The sequence below is a fragment of the Marmota monax genome, unplaced genomic scaffold, assembly GCF_021218885.2.
Source record: "Marmota monax isolate L192 unplaced genomic scaffold, Marmota_monax_Labrador192_F-V1.1 WCK01_AAM20220418_F8-fsc00004, whole genome shotgun sequence".
NCBI classification, from domain to species: Eukaryota; Metazoa; Chordata; class Mammalia; order Rodentia; family Sciuridae; genus Marmota; species Marmota monax.
The window spans coordinates 27,933,557-27,949,787 of record NW_026692881.1 but is presented as its reverse complement, the minus strand read 5'-3'; the positions used below and the strand labels follow the sequence as shown (position 1 = coordinate 27,949,787).

At 49.7% G+C, this 16,231-nt stretch overlaps 1 protein-coding gene across 2 annotated transcripts in view; it reads right to left on the bottom strand.

Annotated features, from left to right (window-relative positions):
* Positions 1-10,071, bottom strand: part of Habp2 (hyaluronan binding protein 2) — a 33,118-nt gene extending 23,047 nt beyond the window's left edge. Inside the window, exon 1 of one of the 2 annotated variants that reach the window (XM_046449868.2) lies at positions 9,901-10,071. In XM_046449868.2, coding sequence (XP_046305824.1) covers positions 9,901-9,969 — 69 coding nt within the window. In that variant the 5' untranslated portion in view covers positions 9,970-10,071. The remainder of the gene's footprint in view (positions 1-9,900) is intronic. The other variant, XM_046449867.2, reaches the window with a different exon arrangement.
* Positions 10,072-16,231: the final 6,160 nt, after the last annotated feature.

The window sequence follows — 16,231 nt, the reverse complement described above, 5'->3', positions numbered from 1 at the left end:
TTAATTTTCTGTTTTGCTGTTGGTTTCCTTAAACATCTTTGGGAAGTAGGAAGCGGACGAATTAGAAAGGAAGATAAGAAGAGACAGGGAACACCTCCTGATGTGCAGTACAGAGAGCAATGTGGAAAAACAGGCGCCTCTTGAATCCACCCTCAGGGAACACACAGGTCCCAGTGGAGATCCAAACCCCGGGGCATTCTACAGAAGGGTGAGCCTCCACTCCTCCAGAGTCAGCCTCAAAGGAGAGAAAACAATGGAGGACTGTCCTTTGTTTCAAGAGACTTGGCAACTAAATTCAGTGTGTGGTCCTTTGATTGGATCCTGAATTTAAGAGAAGCACCACCACAAAGGTCATGACTGAGACAACTGGGTAGTTTAAATATTTACATGGTATTACCATATAGGGTCGAATTTCTTGGGGATGGATAACGTTGCCATAAATTCATAGGAAAATGCTTATTCTAAGATGTGCCTGCTCAAGTATTTAGGGTGGTGTCTGCTCTCTATCTGCAAATGATTTAGCAAACAAAAGAAAACACACACACACACACACACAGGAGAAGGGAGCATGAAAGTGGCAAAATGTTAACAATTGATCTCGGAGGGTGAAGGATGTCCACTGTGTTGTTATTATTTCCATTTTTCTGTAGGTTTGAAAACTCACAAAATAAAAATTGAGGGAGGAGAAAGGAATGCCAAAGAAGGAGAAAAGCAAAGAGGGGCCGTCCTGTGAGGTCTGGGCCTGTACCTCTGCCCCATTTTCTACACCAGTGAGGCGGGGGCAGGTGTTTTGTTGGGGGGCTGGGCTGGGAGTCTTGCCTAGGGAGGGGGTCAGGTACAGGGAGCACCTGAGGACGCTCTGGGTGTCAGCATGGGGCATGGGGGCCCTGGGGACAGACATCACTCCTCCTCCAACCTTGCCTCACTGCAGCCACTGGTTGGTGCTTGGCCCTGGTCGCTGTACCCTGCTCCACCTTCCCTCCATTGAACTTGTCCAGAGGACAGGGCTGCCCTCTCCTCAGGAGGTACCGCAGGAACTCTTCTCTCTGAACTGAGGAGGGTGGCCCGTGCCTGGCTACCATCAGCCCTGAGAAGTGTGAGGGACAGGAGAGAGGACTGTGGGGACACCCTTTCTTGGACCCCACCAGGGAAGGGTCTTCAGGACCTGGGCCTGAGCCAGAGCGTGAATCTTGGCTCTAAACAGATCCGAAGGGACACCCAGGTGTCGTGCTGCCCTTGGCCAGCAGGTGGCAGGCACGCCCTTCCAAGGCGGCTCTCGGCAGTAACCAGGTTAGGAGGCAGCTGGACTTCCTGCGCAGAGCTGACCTTTCAGGAGGCTGACTGCCGCTGCCCACTTTTGCAGCAGAGGCAAGTCACTCTGTGACTCACTGTGTCCACCCACAGAGAGGCTGCGATGGGACGTGGGAGCCGGAAACCCAGGCTGCAGATCTGGGTATACTGTAGGGGGCCCTCAGAGCTGGGAACACGCAGTTTCAGGGCCACACTCCTGAAACTGACCAGGACAGGCCTGCAAGCAGAATGACGGACACAGAACCTGCTCCTTTTGTCCCATGAGTCTGCTCCGTTTCCCACAGGGACAGCAAAATGTAGAAGAACTCTTACTCTTGGACTTGCAAATTCATAGAGGAAGATTGATGGAGGAGAGGAGGAGGAAGAAGAAGAGGAGGAGAGGAGGAGGAAGAAGAAGAGGAGGAGAGGAGGAGGAAGAGGCCGTGAGGGTTGTGATAACTAAGAAGTAGAAGAGACCAGAAGAAGGATCTCAGTTCACAATTATGTAGAGCTAACCATGAGCCAAAGACTGTGCTAAATGGGTGCAATACATTTTGTCTAGTTTGTCTCACGTAATACTGGATAACTTAGGTACAATAAGTATGCCCATTTTAGAGGTGAGAAAACTGAGATTTGCAGAGGTTAAGTTGCCACAAATAACTCAGCTAGTAATGCTGGAGCTGGGTTCAGAGAGTCAGCCTTACATGGGTGCCCTTGCTCTTACTTGTCCCTGCTGGGAGGGCCGAGGGAACCCAGGCTGCAGACACTGTCATGAAAGGGTGGAGGAGAAGGAGACAGAACCCTAAGAGGGGCAGATGCTGAGCTAGGTTAAAATACCAGGATCCTGTTCTTGGAAAGCTTTATATTTATAACAGGTCCATCTGCAGTGGCTCAGGCCTGGCAGACCACATAAAAGGCCATTTGGTCCCGGGAGAAAGCACAAAAGTGAACCCAGCTGGTCCCCTGTGGCGTACACATCTCAATCAACTCTCCACCCTGATGCGAAGGCACACAAGACACTGTCCACTTCTCCAACCACCTCCATTCCTAGTTTCCATGGGGCTGAAACTCCACGTGTCCCAACTGACCAGCTCCTCCTAGGTGGCTGGACTCGGCTGCTGCTCACACACGGAAGGTGGTGTTCTGCAATGGATCCAGCCGAGGGTCCCTCGGCTCCACACTTGGACTTTCTCAGGGGCTCCACAGCTCAGGACTCTGACCTTCCAGAGGTCAGGAGCAGGCCCTTGGCAACATTAAACTCCCCAAGCCACCAGCAAGCTTGTCTCAAGGTCTAGTGTAAAATTTACAGCATAATTTTCTTGGGATGCTCTAATCTATTTTGTCCGATCTAGTGATCATTTTAATCTAGTCGTGATTTTAACTAGGTTCTCGCTCTGCCTTTCAGAATTCCACACCTTCTGGAAGACAAGACCAAAAGGCTGAGGCTGAAAGGCTGAGTTGCTGTGTTCCAGCTATCACATGGAGTCGGTAGAAATGTTCTCAGGCGATGGACAGGCAGAGGGGGGCCTAAGGCCTAGATAGGGCCTACAGCAGAGAAATCTTTCTCCCAGTAGGTGAGAGGCTGGAGCCCTAATCTCAGCCATCTCTTCCTTCTTGGATGTTCTACCAGGTACCTGGTGGAGCAGATGTCACCGACCACCAGGGAAGGATGACGTTACTCCCAAGGGCAGCCCGGCAGGAGAGAACTTAGCACTGTGGCCAAGTGGGTCTGCAGCTGCTGGACGGGGGGGGGGGGGGGGGTGTGTGTGTGACAGGGACATGTGCACACAGTTCAGTAGGGCCAGTCCCCACTGCTAGATGCAGAGCTTGGGGCCAAAGTAAATGGTGGAGGTGACAGGAGGCAGTTGAGAGTGTCCAGGTCACTAGCCCAAGTGCTGTCCTCATACCACCCTCCTTCTCTGCTTCTGCTCAAACCTTAGCCACGTCATGAAAAAGAACAGTTAAGCCAACCCATAGACCCTTTGATCCATTAAATAGTGGCAAAATATATGTATCATTATATATAACCTTAACCACTTTTAAGGGTGGCGTCTTTGGCACTAATTGCATTCACAATGTATCCATCACCACTCTCTACGTGCAAAACGTTTTTCTTTTCCCCAACATGACTTTCACCCATTAAGCAATAACGCCCCCTTCTTCCCTTCCTGCATCCCCTGATAACCTCCTTCTTCTGTCTCTCTGAACTTGCCTCTCCTAAGTGCCTCATATAAGAGGAACCCTGCAACATTTTTCTTCAGGGACTGGTTTTATTTCATATGCATAATATTTTCAAGGTCTGTCCATGTTGTAGCATATATCAAACTTTCTTTCCTTTTAATGGCTGAATAGTGTTTCATTGTCCTGCCTGTCTGTCTATCTATCTATCTCTGTCACATTTTGTTTATGCATTCATTCACTCATGGACACTTGGGTTCTCCACACATTTTGGCTATTAGGCTGCTGTGAGCATTGATGTACAGTGATCTGTTAGTGTCTCTGCTTTCAGTCCCTCTGGGTGTCCATCTGGACAGGGAGCCACTGGGTGTTGTTGTAGTTCCATGTTTAATTTTTCCAGGAATCACCTCACTGTTTTCCAGGGCAGATGTGTTTTATGATCCCACCAAAAATGAATGAAGGGTTCCAATGTCTTCATCTCCCCACCAACATGGAAACCAATAACATAGAAAGTATCAATTTTTTTTTATTTTTAAGAAATACAGCCATTGTGACAATAATAAGGCGGTGCTGGCCTGTCCTTTTTATGCCCAAGGACTCTCACCCTTCTCACTTGAGCTCACAGGTGCTCAGAGCTGTCCTGGGGTTGGCAGGTCCACTGTGGCTTTGCGTCCATCTTTTCTTCTGGGGCTCAGGGCAGGAGGGAAGTTTGGAGGGAAAGACTTTGGTGGAAGGTTTGGATACCACGGAAGAAGACTCGGGTCCGTGGCTCGAGTGGGGACTTGAGTGGGTTGGCAGGTGGGGAGAGACTGGAGCCCAGGCCCCTGGTTCGGACACCAGTCTCTGTGCCTGCCTCAGAGCTGTACCCAGGTACCTGGGTGCTGGGCCGCAGCAGCATCAGGGATGGGCAGGGGCAGGGAGGAAAAGAGTGTCCCATCTGGGGACCTGGGAAATTGCTATTTAAAGACACTGGTTCTCCAACCTCAGGTGCCTAGGGATTGTGGAGAGAGCTTGGTAACAGCACAGACCCTGGGCATTTACCACCAGTGCAGCCCATTCCACCCTCGGCCACACTTGGATCCCACCAAGTGACCCAAGGAGACGGAGGGTTATCTTTGTTCCCGTGCAGCTGTTGAATCAGTCCACGCCTCAGTTTCCTCGATTATAAAAATAAGAATTCCCTTACCCACTCTGAGGTTCTTATTTGAGAGCATTTTGCTTCTCAGGGCAAGTACAGGACTTGCAAGGGATCCCTCTTCAGGTGGGCACTAGGTGAGAAATATCTGTACAAATGGGCCATCCCAGGGACTTGGGTCAAATAGGAAGAGGTGGGGCTAAAAGTGAGGGAGTGAGCCCTTCCAGGGTGGAGACTGGAGAAAAATGAGCCCTCATTTCTGGATGTGATAATGCACCAATGAGAAGATAAAACAAAGAGTAGGCCAAGTCTGGGTCCTCCACGGACAGGAGCCCTCACGTTAACCTGCTTGGCCAGGTAACTTCAGCAAACCACCCAGGGCTTCAGCAAAGTAAGTGCCCACTGCTGGACACCAGCTCCACCACCAAAGCTGTCTTCCACTCTGTAGCAGGTGACCCGTGGCTGGTCCCTGAGTTGATTTAGGTGGTGCCTGGCCAGGGTATGAAATGACACTGAAATGCAGTCTGAACAAGTCTCAAGTTACTGTCAACCATCCCAGGTCCACCTCAGGGAGAGACTCGGGTGGCTGGTGCGTCTCCATCCTCCATCCCTGGCTGATCTGCTCTCCGACAAGGAGAAGCAGGCTTCAGGGCAGGGCTCTAGCCTGAGGACAGCCAGCTAGAATTCAGCACGTCCCTGTGTTTTGTTTGGTTCTCCATTAATGGTAAAGACACTGTCCTTTAAAAAGTAAGTCAGTATAGATAGAGAAAAGGGGAGTCTGTTTAACAAAAGTATGGGAAACTAGTTGGGGCTGTGGTAAAAATTTTCAAGATGGGATTCATTCATGACAAACACTGACCTAACTGGTTGGTTAACTGGCAAGACTTGATCCTTCGAGGGTCAGAGGTAAAGAAAGCTTCAGGATCCCTGAGGAGCCTTCAGGTGGGATCAACTTGATCTCCTGCTGTAAGCAGGAGTCTGAGGCCACTGCCCCGTCTGACACCCCTGGTTCCACATTGAACAGTCCCACAGTCCTTGGCAGGGTCCGGTGAGAGGATCCATGCCACAGTGGTTAAGAGCACTGGCATTGGGCAGATGGGTTTATCTGTAACCTGCCAGGGCGCCATCTTGAATGGATTATTGAACTTCTCTGTGGCGCGGTTTCTTATCTGTGAGAGGAGAGGGACACTAATCCCTACCTCCTGGACTTATTGGAAAGCCTCAGTCTGATAATAAACATAAAACACACAGTATTTAGCATAGGATAAAGACTTAAAATTGATTGCTGCTGTTATTGATACCATTGTTAGCCATTGATGTCGATGATGATTTGTATTATTTTTTGCAAATTGCTGAGTGCACCCCGGGGGAGGGGCAGATTGAGGAGCGCTCACTCAGTGCAAAGTCTTCCTGGAACTTGTTTGTCAGGTCACAGGCACATCACACCGGCTCCCTCCCCCCACTATCTTCCCTGGGATCTTTGCCAAGCCCTAAGCCAGGAAATCTTATTATATTAATTATGAAGAAAAAGCAATGTTTTATTTAAAATCCCGGCTGCCGAGTATTCTGCCATGCTGTTTCTCTGTGGCAGCAAAATTGCTTTTGCATTTAGGAAACCCTAATGAATTCAGAATGTAAATGTGTCTGTGCCTATACACACATGTGATTTCCTGCGACCTGATTTCCCTAAATACCAGTGTACACTGCCAAAGCTAATGAGCTGGACTCGTGCTTCGGATCAGTTTTTTAAAAAGATGTAGGAGAAGTTGCGGTGAAATTCAATCCTTCTCTTTTTGGGAAGAGTACGTGGAATCCAAGAGAAAGGGCCACCTCTTCTGCCTCTTCTAGGTTCTGAACGAGATGGGCATTCTGGGGAGCTGAGACTTTGGCTCACATCTGCCCATCAAAGGCCTTATTTTGTTCCTGCAGCCCATGAAGATTTGGGAGCTTGAATCAATCAGATGCTGGGCCTGGCTGCTTGGCCATCCCAGTCTGGCTCCAATGCTTCGACATCCACAGCATCTCTGAGCAATAACCAGACAAGCATGTTTTCTCATTCTCTCTCTCTCTCTCGTGACAGAACCAGGCAGATCACGCACATCTGTGGGAAGGGCACAGAGAGTGGAGGGACCACAGGACCTGGAGACTCGTGCTTCAGAACGCTTGCTCCTCCCTTCATGGTGCAGTGTATGAATGTGAGTCCAGTGTCTCCAGAATGTCTCATTTTCAAAACACTCAGAGATCTGTGTCCGTTAAGAAATGTTCTGATTTTCCAATGCTGCCTGGCAACTAAAAGAAAACTAGAGCACTCAGCAGGCTGACCTTCTACCTGCCAAATAAAACCTGGACTGTGAGCAGAATGGACTCCGGGTGGCCAAGTCACAACCCTTGGCTGATGTAGCCGTTTCTGCAGCTCTCTACCTGGGAAGATTCTAGAGTTCCGGGATTTAAAAAGCCCAGAAATGTGAGCAAGCAGGCATTTTAATTTGAAGACCCCTTTGTCAGGGACAGAAAATGCCATTGTCTCTGCTTCTCTCTGGGACTGGACTGAGATAAACAGGACAGGCCCACGAGCACTGTTCTCTTGCTTCTGATCCTGCAAGAGGACAAATCCCATTGCAACCAGCCCAGTGTGCCCTAAATGACCCCAAGAACTATAGTAGAATGAGGTTTCTGGACAGTCCCCATCATTCTTACAATCAAGTGGGCCTCCCATGATGGATGAGGAGTTGGACAGGCCTGTGTCCCAGTCCTGGTTGGCAAAGTAGTTGAGCATCACAGGACTTATTTCTAACCCGAGAGCAGGGCTCACACACTCATCTATGCTGGGTTTAGGTGATCAAAACTGATAATTCTGGAAAAACCAATCTAGACCAGATCAGGAAGGCCTGGGAAGGGTGCCCCAGAATTCACAGCAATGATACTTGACCTATAGCTCTTTGATGAGCAGATATTGAAGTTAAAATCCAAGCTAAAGACGATCCCAAAGAGCAGTTAACACATGTTCACCATGTGACCCAATTCACAGGAGAGTGCCCAAAGGTCTTCCCAGTGGACAGCAATCACAGATCCTGCGAATGCGTTGCTTCAGAATTTCAGCAGCATATGGAACCCATTACCCTCCACCCAGCAATGGGCCCTGTTCTAAGAGCCTCGGTACCTATAGAGTGGATTGTCATCCTGTGATGAGGACCAAAGAGGTCTCACGCTTAGCCAGGGCCCAAGGCCTGTCATCTAAAGCTCAGCTCTTTCACTTCCCAGCTCTGTGACTTGGAGCCAAGTCATCCTGCTCCATATCTGTAAAATGAGACCAAGGACGATACCTACTACTTAAGATTCTTGTGGGAAATGAACTAATCTGCAGAAACCTCAGCCCTAGCACTCAGGACTCCTCTTTCCAGGATAAAGTTGGTTATTATTTTTAACTACAAGAGTGGGAGAGGCCACCCAGCCCATCTGGCTCTGTGGCTTCTGTCCCCCAGTGATGCCCCAAACTCTCCAAAGCATCTGAGTGCCTTGGCCACTTTCCTCTGGATGCCCATGCACTGGCCTGTGGAATTTGAGCCGCCTTCTCGACCACCTGTCTGGCACACATCTGGGTAAGAAAACATTCCAAAGCCCGAGTCCTCTCTTTGGAATTGACTAAGCTCATTGCCCGAAGGCTATCTCTCATATTTTCTCTTTTATCCATTATTGACTTATAATTTCATCGCTAACCCTAAAAATTCACTGGGGCTTGCAAAAAAGGGATTTTTTTCGGGACCATTATCCTTTCTGTGAACTTCAAACAGACTGCATCAGCCCTTCTCCTTGCCTGCAAACTTTAGGCTTAATTCCTTCCGACTGGTACTTTCTCTAGGCCTCTCAGGGGCCTCTGATAATTTCCACCATCTTTCTGTAGACCTGTGGGATTTCTGCCGTGTGTTGGGCCCAGACCGGCAACAAGCAATCAAATGATGCAGAGGGGCTGATAGCAATCTGTAATTGCAGCCACTGCTCATGCTCGAGTCATAATTTGAAAAGAAACCAAAGTCACTTGGCAGCTGACTATGTGGCTAAGAGAGGTGTCTGAGCGGAGTTTACTGAGGAGGAGGCAAAGCTGTTGTCTAAAAAACACGCTAATGAGAAATCCTGTAATTTAATCTGCTTCCTTCAGGAAGCACTCTTTGGAATGAAATGGGACGTCAGCTGCAAAGGTACTTAATAAGATACAGAGGTTCCAGCTGTTACTTCAGTTCTTACCCTTTGCCCACTCTCTTCCACCCGCTCCCCAACAGAGGAGTATGTTGTCTGATTTTTATAGGGAAGCTGTGTTCATTCTGGAAATTTTAAGTAAAAAAAGAGCTCACATTTACTGAAAGTCTCATCTATGACCTCATTTAATTGTGACCTTCCCCAAATCTGTGAGAGATTAGCACTTGGTTCTCAGGCGAGAACACTGAGACTCAGAGAGATGGTGTTCCTGGCCCCACATTCCTTACCCACAGAGGGGCCAAGCTGAGATTCACCCCTGGACCCAGAGCCACACTCATGCCTCAGCCCACATCCTGCAGGAAACTCCCAGGAGGTCCACCTCTGTTGAAGGCTCCCTTGCCCTTGCCTGCAGAGATCCAGCTGACCCTGGGACCACAACAGCACACAGCAGGCAGGGGCCAACATCTCCACCTCTCATCTCATCCCAAAGGTTCTGAGTCCCCAGTCCAAGACCCTCTGATGGGACTTCCCTGCCTGACACCCTTCAACCTCCCTCGGGCCCCTGGTCATCCTCTCTGCCCCAGCCACTGTGGTCATGGAGAAAAAGGAGAAAAAGTACCCACCACGAAGCCTCTCCCCAAATCTAACCCATCTAAGCAAATCCTTTGCCAGGACCATTGCAGCCAGCAGGATTCCTCTCTAGGGCCAATCCCAGCGATGGCTCCTAAAGGCAGGAAACTTGGGTGTGTCGTCACCAGCACATTAGCAGACTGTTCTGGGGAGAGAGTCTGTGGCTCTCCGTGGCCTCTCAGCAGGGCCTCCGAGATCCATGCCAGATAACAACCAATGCCTTAGCGGATTTTCTTCCCCCTGCTCCTTTGTGGGAATGCTTCGTGGAGGCTCTGCTCCCAGGGGGCTCAAGTCAGACGCATGTCACCCTGGACTAGCAGCCCGTGCCAAGGCCTCTCAGACTCAGGACATACTCAATTTGGCAATGTTTGCCTTTCCCAACTAACGTCTGTCCTCACTCCCTGCACAACTGGTTTCGTCTTCCCAATAACCTCAGGATCCCTTGACTGTAGACCTTCGAAAAGGACACTTACCCCGACGGCTGACTTTCCCACAAGAACAGTTAACAGCAGAACATGGAGGGCAGGCCTCCTGGGCGACATCCTGGCAGTTGAAGGCCTGGGCTTGGCTCTCGATGCAGTTTCTTTGGTCGTCTTTGCCTCGAGGGGGGAAAAATGTCAGTCCCCAAGGATTCAGGAACAAATGAAGAGGATGCAAATTATTAACTAGGCATCAAATACTGTTTAATGTTTTGCAAACCAACTATCTTGATTAAACAAATGGTAACTTTGGGGCTGGGCTGAGTCATGGGGTAGTTTCTCTTCTGGGAAGAAAAGTCTCCAAAGAAAGGGGCTGAGATAAAGAGCCCCCTAGCTCCTGGGTGCACTTGAGGGTTCAGTGCAGAGAGCTGAAGGTGTATCTATGCATCTCAGCCACAGGATGAATAGACTCCAGACCAGGAGAGGCCATGCCAAGGTGGCTTCCATTGCTGACTGGGGGAGAAGGTTGATGGATTTCTGATTCTTCAAATCTCAAACAGAATTAAGGCCTGGATGGGCTCCTAATAACATCACACTTTATATTCATGAAAGATAAATTAAAAGATGCAAAACTGCTATTGACAAACATTGATTCTGGGTCCTTTGAAGTGTTGCCCACAGTCGCTTGTTGGCTTTAAAAGTTTTCTTTTAAATCTCATTATGTAAGGTTTTTGCTTTTTGATTATTTCCCCCCTTTCTTTGGAGTCATTCTTTGATGAAGAGGAGAGGATAAAACATGGTGCTCCGGTTCGGGGACAATTGTTCCTTGTTTAGACAAGGTTGCAGGTAGGCCTATATAAAGAAGCGATTCCCTATTAATCATGGGTTCATGTGGACACAATTGATCTCCTTAATAGGTGTGATCTTGAGCTCCTAGAAACTCCTGACTGCCCACAGTAATCTATACAGAGGCTCCAGGAATTCTCTAGACCTGAGTTCTAAATTCAGGTTCTGAAATGCTGCCCACTTCTGAACCACGTCTCACCTGTGCCTGCCCCTTTCACTTCTGTCAATCCCCTCTGCCACATGCACACAGTCTGCTCGGTGGCTGCTCCCACCTTGGGAAATCAGGTTGCGAGCTGTGAGGACCCCTCACGTCCCAGCCCAGAAGAAAGCCAAAGTCAATGTCCCAGCAACCAAGTGGGTCTTGAAGGACCCTTGCCACTTTACTGCCTAAATAACCCTCAGTTGGTTTTTTTTCTCCTGTTCTCTTGTCTCCGCCCTATCTTAGGCAGCCATGGACTCCCTTCTGATCAACATCCACCTGACCCCTATAACACATGTACATGCTGGTCCCTTTTTCTAGAAAGTTCTTCAGTAACTTATCCTACCCTTTCCCTAATCCTTACCCCAACCCTAACTCTGCCCTTATTCATTCCTGAGAAATTCAATTTAGTCAACTCACCTACTTCATGCATCTTTTAGGTAGTAGCTCAAACATTACTTCCTAAGAAACTACGCCTGTGTTTTCCCTCCAGCATTGATCACGGTTGTGATGATGCATTGCTGGTGCTACTTCATTGATATTTGTTCACACACTGTCCGCATCAGACAGAAAGCTTGTGAGATCAGGCATTGGATTCCCACCTTAGACACCAAGTACTTGCCCAGCACTTGATCAGAGGCTGAATAAACTTATGTTGGATGAAATGAACAAAACCAGGATGCCTTCGACCACATAGCCAACGAATGTGAAAACAGGACATAAAAAAAAAAAAGCCTTTATAAAAATTTTGAGCATCCTTCCACTTATTGGTGAATAAGATGTTAAGATTCTCAAATACCCGCTGAGGGGCTACCGTGAGCTGGGCATTGGAACAGAGGGCTGTAGGGAGCCAACGTGAACTTCATTCTGAGGAGCACAAGTTCTGGCTGAAAGAGTAAACTAGTTAGTTTCAGCTACTGATAACTATGAAAAAGAAAAGAGCCAGGTGTGGGTCGGAAATCCTGGCGGTGGAAGGTTTCCTCAGACAGGGATGGTGAGGGCCCAGGGTGGTTCCCGTGGCTGAGGATGCTGGTGCTCATCTGCTCACAGAGGAGAGGTCAGGGCCCGCACAGAGGCCCTGGCTGCTTCCCCGGCTCTCACGGCTCCTGAATGTCAGGCAGTGAAAACCCATTTGTGGCCACGTTCGGGTGAGCCTTGCCACTGAACCCCTCGTGTGACCAGGTGTCTCTTTCCCCCCATCACCTCATGTACTAGTGGCCTCTGGCTCAGGGGAGAGACTCCCAGAAAACAGGTCAGAGGCTTTTCTTCCTGTGTCCACAGGAAGTGGCCCGGGCAGGTTGGCTGTTCAGCTTTGTGATCTGGATTAATTTCCTGACATGTAATCTCCCTTTATTTCAAGCACAAAGGGAACGATTTTGTTCTTTTTTAGTGGCTCCAAGCACACACACCCCCCACCCCCCCGGCCCATTGTCTCTTATTTCCCTAAAGTTTTGTCATCCTGACAATGTGAAATTGAATCAACTCCTATTCTTGGTCCTAAAGGAGAGAATTCTCTAAAGGATACTTAATCCTTCTGATTCAGAAGGACAGAGGGGGTGGCTTGTCAGGCAATATGTGTTTATCTGGGGAGATGGAACAGACCTACGGGGGTCTCTTGGGCTTAAATGCAAACTCAGAGCCTGTCTGCTCCTCCCTGGGGGGTTTCGACGGTTGCCCATCCTCTGTTCCCTGGGTGCTCTGGGTGCCATTTCCCACATGTCGGGTTACACACTGCTGAACAGAGCTCCTGTGCAGCCTGGCTTTCTAGTGGGCTTATTCTCCACCCTCAGGAATGGCGTCCTCATGGTAGCCTGGCCAGAGACCCACCTTTTGATGCACTGGGCTGGGGATTGTTCTAACAGCAACCCCTTGCTGGGCCTGAAAGAATGTGTGTCGTGTCTGACTTTAAGTCAGTCTTCTTCCTTCTGTGTGGGGGCAGGCAGCAGAAAGGGGTGCCCAAGGCCAGCAGCCCGGACTCAAAACAGACCCAGGCTTGAGTTCCCATCCCGCCATATCCCTGCTAAAGAGCATTTAGTCATTCATTCTGTATGCATTTATTGAGCACCTACTTTGGGTCATTTTCCCACTCTGAGCCTCGGTTTCCTCAACTGTAAAGTGGGCTGATAGAGTTCCTGCCCTGTGGTATTATTGACAGGCGTGCATGAGAGGATCAGGGTGCTTCACGCAGCTGCTGGCGGGGAGCAGAGGTTTGCAGATTCACTGGCTTTGACATCACTGAGGGCTTTCTATGGCTTGGGCTTGCAGAGCCCCCACAGGGAGGAAAGGGTGCCCAGTGGGTCTAGTCTGCAAACAGGGAAAGGAACGATCACCTTCTTGGCAAGGATTCTTGTCTTATTTGGCTTCTTTAGAACCAGGATCAGCCAATTTTTCCTAAAAGTCCCAGAGAGTAAATACAATTTCTGTTGCAACTTTGCACATCTTGCCATGGTACCACAAAAGCAGACACAGGACATACTTTTACAAATAGGCATGATTATGTCCATTAAAACTGTAATTACAGATGGACACAGTGGTGCACGCATGTGATCCCAGCAGCTCAGGAGGCTGAGGCAGGAGAATCATAAGTTCAAGGCCAGCCTCAGCAACTTGGTGAGGCCCTAAGCAACTTAGTGAGACCCTGTCTTAAAGTGAAAAAAAAAAAAAATATATATATATATATATATATATAAAGAACTGACTGGGAACGTGGTTCAGTGGTAAAGCACCTCTGGGTTCAATCCCTGGTACCAACAAAAACAAAAAATTGTATTTACACAAAGAGGGCCGCAGTTTACAGACCCCTACCTACTATTACAGAATGGCACCTGGATGCAGCAGAGCATTGCGTGACTTGATGGGGTACTGGACAAGTGGACAAGTCACAACAGAGTCCATCCCATGGAAAGTTCTGGAACTGGGATGCCCTGAGCCAAGGGGGCTGGGCCTTTGTACTGGGATGGCCTCTTCAGGGCTCTGGACTGATGTGATACCGCCACTTCAGAGAGTATACCCAGGAAACATGCCCCCCCTTCCCTCTAGGCCTCGCTAGAGTCTGTGTAGGGTGGGGGACCAAAGAGCATTTAGTCATTCATTCTGTGTTTATTGAGTACCTACTCTGTGCCTAGCAGGGCTCTAGCTGGTAAAGCCACGTGCAGTTATCTCCCTAAAAGGAGCCTCACTGGGTCATGTGGATGGTCTGCTGTAAAATTCCTAAAGCCACCTCTGATCAGAGAAGACAGTGTGCAGGAAAATGTCCCTGCTCTTTCCCATTGTTCTGAGGGCCCCTGGGGAGAATGGAGCAGTGGAAAGACCTTGTCAGCCTGGCACAGGTGTGTGTGTGTGTGTGTGTGTGTGTGTGACCCCTCCCACTCTGCCCAGGCCCCCAGTCAGGTCAGTGTGTCCACCTGCGCTGGAAACCTGGTGTGGCACAGCCCATCCTCTGACCTGGAGGGCACCAGCCTGCCCCGGCCTATGAAGGAAGCCAGAATTTATTGGGCAGCTTCTGGGATTCAGGCACCTCTGTAATCCTGAGCTCATATCTCTCTTCATAACGACTGTGCAAGGTAATTTGGCCCATTTTTTAAATTAAAGTGAAGCTCAGAGAGGTTAAATAACTTGTCCATGGTCACATAGCTTGAAGCACTGCCAGGATTTGGAGTCTTCTGACTGAAGCCAAGGCCTTCTGACTCTCCTGCGTGGGCTCCCCTGTTAGGGCAAGGCCACCTGGGTTCTTATTGAAGAAAACACATCTAACAGCAAGGATGGCCCATTGTCCCCACAATGCCATCTCCTCCTCCTCCTCCTTACTGTTCCCTGTCGGGTGGGTGGCAAGTGGCTAGTGTTTATTAAAGCAATCACGTCCTTCCAGCAACGCAGCCACTATTGTCCTAGGTTGGGTTTCCTGGGAAACGGACAGAGCTGCTCGGTGGTGTGCGGGAGGATGTGGCCTCTTCCCATCAGTCCTCCCCCAGGAGGCAGGCGGGCGGCCCTGAGCAGAGGAGGAGTCGGGTTGCTGGGAAGTCAGGACAGAGTCCATCCTGTGGAAAGTTCCGGAGCTGGGATGCCCTGAGCCCAGGGGGCTGGGCCTCTGTCCTGGGATGGCCTCTTCACTGGACATGGGCTACCCTCACGGCAGGCCCGTGACAGTGGGCAGCTCTCTAAGGGCAACAGGTAGAGAGGAGCTCAGCTGAGGGCCATGACCTTACCCCACCTGGCAGCTGAATAAAAGGGTGGCTGGGAATAGGGCCACCCCTGGAGCAGCGCAGCACCCGCCCCACCCCTGAGCCGGACGTTGGTTCTGCATCCCGCAGGTCAAGTGCCAACTCAGGAGCCTGAATGACTCGGCCAGGCCTTGAGCAAACATCTCCAGCCGTCCATGGGCTAATCACAGACGGCTGAAGCACGAACGCGGCCAGGCTGGTCCACAGGGCAGACGACGGCAGATGTTTAGTTAGATTAATCAATATCGAGAGAGAACTAGGATGCCATTATGGAAGACATGAACCCTAGGCAGTGAGAACCTGAGATTTAGGATAGAGCCGTGCTCCTTGCTGGCCAAAGGAAATAGAGAAATCGGACCACTGGGCACCATTGACATCAGACATACGTCCATTTCACAGGAAAAATGAAGTTTTTTTTCCCTCATGATCAATCCCAGGTCAATTTTGAATTTTTTTTTCCAAGCTGCTGAGCATGGATTGGAGTTGGGTAAACAGGATGTGGCATCCCACAGAGACAGTGAAGATCTCATTTGAGCCATATGGCTATTCAGCATGGCCAGCGGAAGGGTGCCCCTCTGCTGGCAGCCAGGAGTCTGGACGAGCCATGATCCCTACTCTCTTCCTCACAGGTGGTGTGTCTCCAGCACACAGTAGGTGCTCCTCCAGCACACAGTAGGTGCTCAAGCAACACCAGCTGGGGGACAGAAGGAATGAATAACCTCTGTGACATCTCTCCATCTTAGAAAATGGCACACATGTCTTTTCAAGTGGGAAACTTGGAAATCGTCATTGATCTCTTCCTTTCCTCCTCCTCCCCCAGTCCAAATCACGGACAGGTTTCCATCTCCAGAATGCAGCTCAGATCCTTCCAGCACCTTCCACGCTTGCTACCCATCTCCGGCCTGGCCCCCTGCCCCCTGTTGAGTCCATTCTCCAAGATCCAGTAGCACTCACCATATTACGTCACCCACCTGCTTAAAACTCTTTGTCTTCCCTGTGCACTTTGAACAAAACCCAAATTCCTACTGAGACCCTGTTGGATCTGACCTCTGCTTATTTCTCCAGGTTCATTTTGTGACTCTATCACCCATGCACTGTTCTCCATAAGGACGGAACCGTG